Consider the following 2,524-nt stretch of genomic DNA (forward strand, 5'->3'; position numbering starts at 1 on the left):
GGGTTGGGACCAAAGCCAGGAGCCAGGAATTCCATCCCGATTCCCTGTGTTAATGGCAGGGCCCCAGGCATTTGCATCACCCTCGCTGCTTCCCCAGGTGCGTTAGCAGGGAGCTGGATCAGCCATGGAGCAGCTGGGACTCGAATCACCCCTCATGTGGGTTGCAGGTGCACAGGCAGTGGTTTAACCTAACGGGCCATACTGCCAGCTCCCTGGGGTGTATGCTGTAGTTTACTGTAAGACACTGTGTCACGTTAAACCAACAGCAACTTCACCCTCCTCATGCTTAGTGTGTGGCTTTTATTTTTTTTTTTTTTAAGATCTATGTATTTGAAAGGTAGAGCAAGAGAGAGAGAGAGACAGAGACAGAGAGACAGAGATCTTCTATCCACTGATTCGCTCCCCAGATGGCCACAACAGCCTGGTCTGAGCCAGGCTGAAGCCAGGAGCCAAGAATTCCACCCTGTTCTCCCACATGGCTAGCAGGGGCCCAAGCACTTGGGCCATCTGCTGCTGCCACCTAACCCCAGGTGCATTAACCAGAAACTGAATCAAAAGCAGAGCAGCTGGGGCTGGCACTCTGGTACAGAATACCAGCGTCCCAAGAGGTGGCTTAATCTGCTGTGCCACAATGCTGGCCCCATCATATCTCATCTCACGTGAAGAGGCCACGGCGGGTGATTGATTTACACAGTGTAGGGCCATGCGGTCCACTCAGATCACACAACAGTAAAACTGATACCATGCTTCTCACACATTCTCCCATCATTGAGCAACGTGGGACTGTGTGTGTTGAGTGCCACGTGGGTTCTGCACCAGGGCAAGTCTCCTCTGAAACAGCTAGGCTGATGGTGCTGTGAGTGCAGTGTGAGACACTCACAAGGGTCCTTACTGGTTCCGCTATTGGGGAAAGTAGCCCAAAGGCCCTCTGGAGGTTTCCTTTTAAACATCTGCAATTAAAAAGTCCATGCACCTGCTCTTTCAGTCCATGCAATTCCGGACCAGGGCCCCCAAGACCCCAGCTGTGTCAGGTTCCACTCCTGGTTGTCATGGAGACGAGGTGATCTTCCTGGAGATGAGCTTCCTCAGGGCCCCCTTGAGGTCCCTGTTTCTCAGGCTGTAGATAAAGGGGTTCAGCATAGGGGTGACTGCTGTGTACATTACGGCCGAAGCCTTCTCTTTCACGGCCGTGCGGACAGAGGAGGGACACAGGTAGACCCCAATGGTCGTCCCGTAGAACAGAGCTACCACGGAGAGGTGGGAGCCGCAGGTGGAAAAAGCTTTCCTTCTGCCACCCGCAGAGGGGACCTTCGCTACGGCCACGATGATGCGAGCGTAGGAGGCCAGGATGCAGACGAAGGGCGTGGCTATCACCATCCCAGCCACGAGGAGCACGAAGATCTTGTTGGCAGTTGTGTCCGTGCAGGAAAGCCGGAGGAGGGGAGTGAGGTCACAGAAGTAGTGGGGCAGCTCGTTGTGGCCACAGAAAACCAGGCGAGTCATGAGAAGGATGTGGGTGAGAGAGATGAGGCAGGAGAACAGCCACGGGCCACCCACTAGGAGGCCACAGAGGCGTGGGCTCATGATGGTGGCATAGTGTAAGGGATGGCAAATGGCCACAAAGCGGTCATAAGCCATCACGGCTATTAGGACACTGTCCATGATGCCGAAGAAATGGAAGAAGTACATCTGGGTCAGGCAGCAAGAATAGGAGATGGACCTGCTCTTGGTCTGGATGTTCACCAGCATCTTGGGGACAGTGTCGGTGGCCAGGCAGAAATCAACCCAGGAGAGGTTGGCCAGGAAGAAGTACATGGGCGTGTGGAGGTGGGAGTCCGAGCTGATGGCCACGATGATCAACAGGTTGCCCACGGCTGTGACCACATACATGCAGAGGAACAGAGAAAAGAGGAGGGTCTCTCGCTCTGGCCTCTCTGAAAGACCCAGAAGGATGAATTCAGCCGTGCTAGTTCGATTCCTTGGTTCCATGGTTATGATTATTCTGGAAGTATCAGAAGGGAAAGTTACAGGGATGATACAAAGGTGATTTTTGGAAGCTAAGTGTCCTACTTCTCATCTGGGTTAGTTATGATGCCAGGCTGTCTGTGTGTTGTACCTGTTACCTTTGATGAAGTGTTTATAGCAACTCATCTTCCAAGGCTTAGCGTCAGGACCAAGCCCCTCTCCCACTTCTGTTTCCTATGAAGATTGAGAGAGTAGGCCATGCCTGAGCCCTCTCTGAAAGAACTTCTAAAGGATGCACCCCAGAATAAAACATGTCGCCTATGGAAAGAAGTGACATCCAGGAAGTGGTAGTTAACCAAGAATTTGGGGTGTAGGTGGAAAAATTATAAATAGCACACTGAATTTTCAATACTTAGTAATAATAACAGAAGTATATATGTGAACAAAAAATCAGGCAACAATTATACATAAGAAACAGAATTAGAATATACAGGTATGATTCCTATGCTGATTTGCAGAAATGTTGAGTATTCTGTACTGTCTATTTCATATATATGTG

At 51.0% G+C, this 2,524-nt stretch overlaps 1 protein-coding gene across 1 annotated transcript; it reads right to left on the minus strand.

The window, feature by feature from the left end:
• Nucleotides 1-1,047: 1,047 nt before the first annotated feature.
• On the minus strand, nt 1,048-1,989 carry LOC133750028 (olfactory receptor 1M1). The gene has a single exon (XM_062179416.1). It carries the CDS (start codon nt 1,987-1,989, stop codon nt 1,048-1,050), a length of 942 nt encoding a protein of 313 aa, XP_062035400.1.
• Nucleotides 1,990-2,524: the final 535 nt, after the last annotated feature.

Source organism: Lepus europaeus, chromosome 20, assembly GCF_033115175.1.
Source record: "Lepus europaeus isolate LE1 chromosome 20, mLepTim1.pri, whole genome shotgun sequence".
In the NCBI taxonomy this organism is placed as follows: Eukaryota; Metazoa; Chordata; class Mammalia; order Lagomorpha; family Leporidae; genus Lepus; species Lepus europaeus.

Excerpts from the sequence above, each read along its gene's own strand:
- LOC133750028 (XM_062179416.1), bottom strand. The coding sequence starts at position 1,989 with ATGGAACCAAGGAATCGAACTAGCACGGCTGAATTCATCCTTCTGGGT.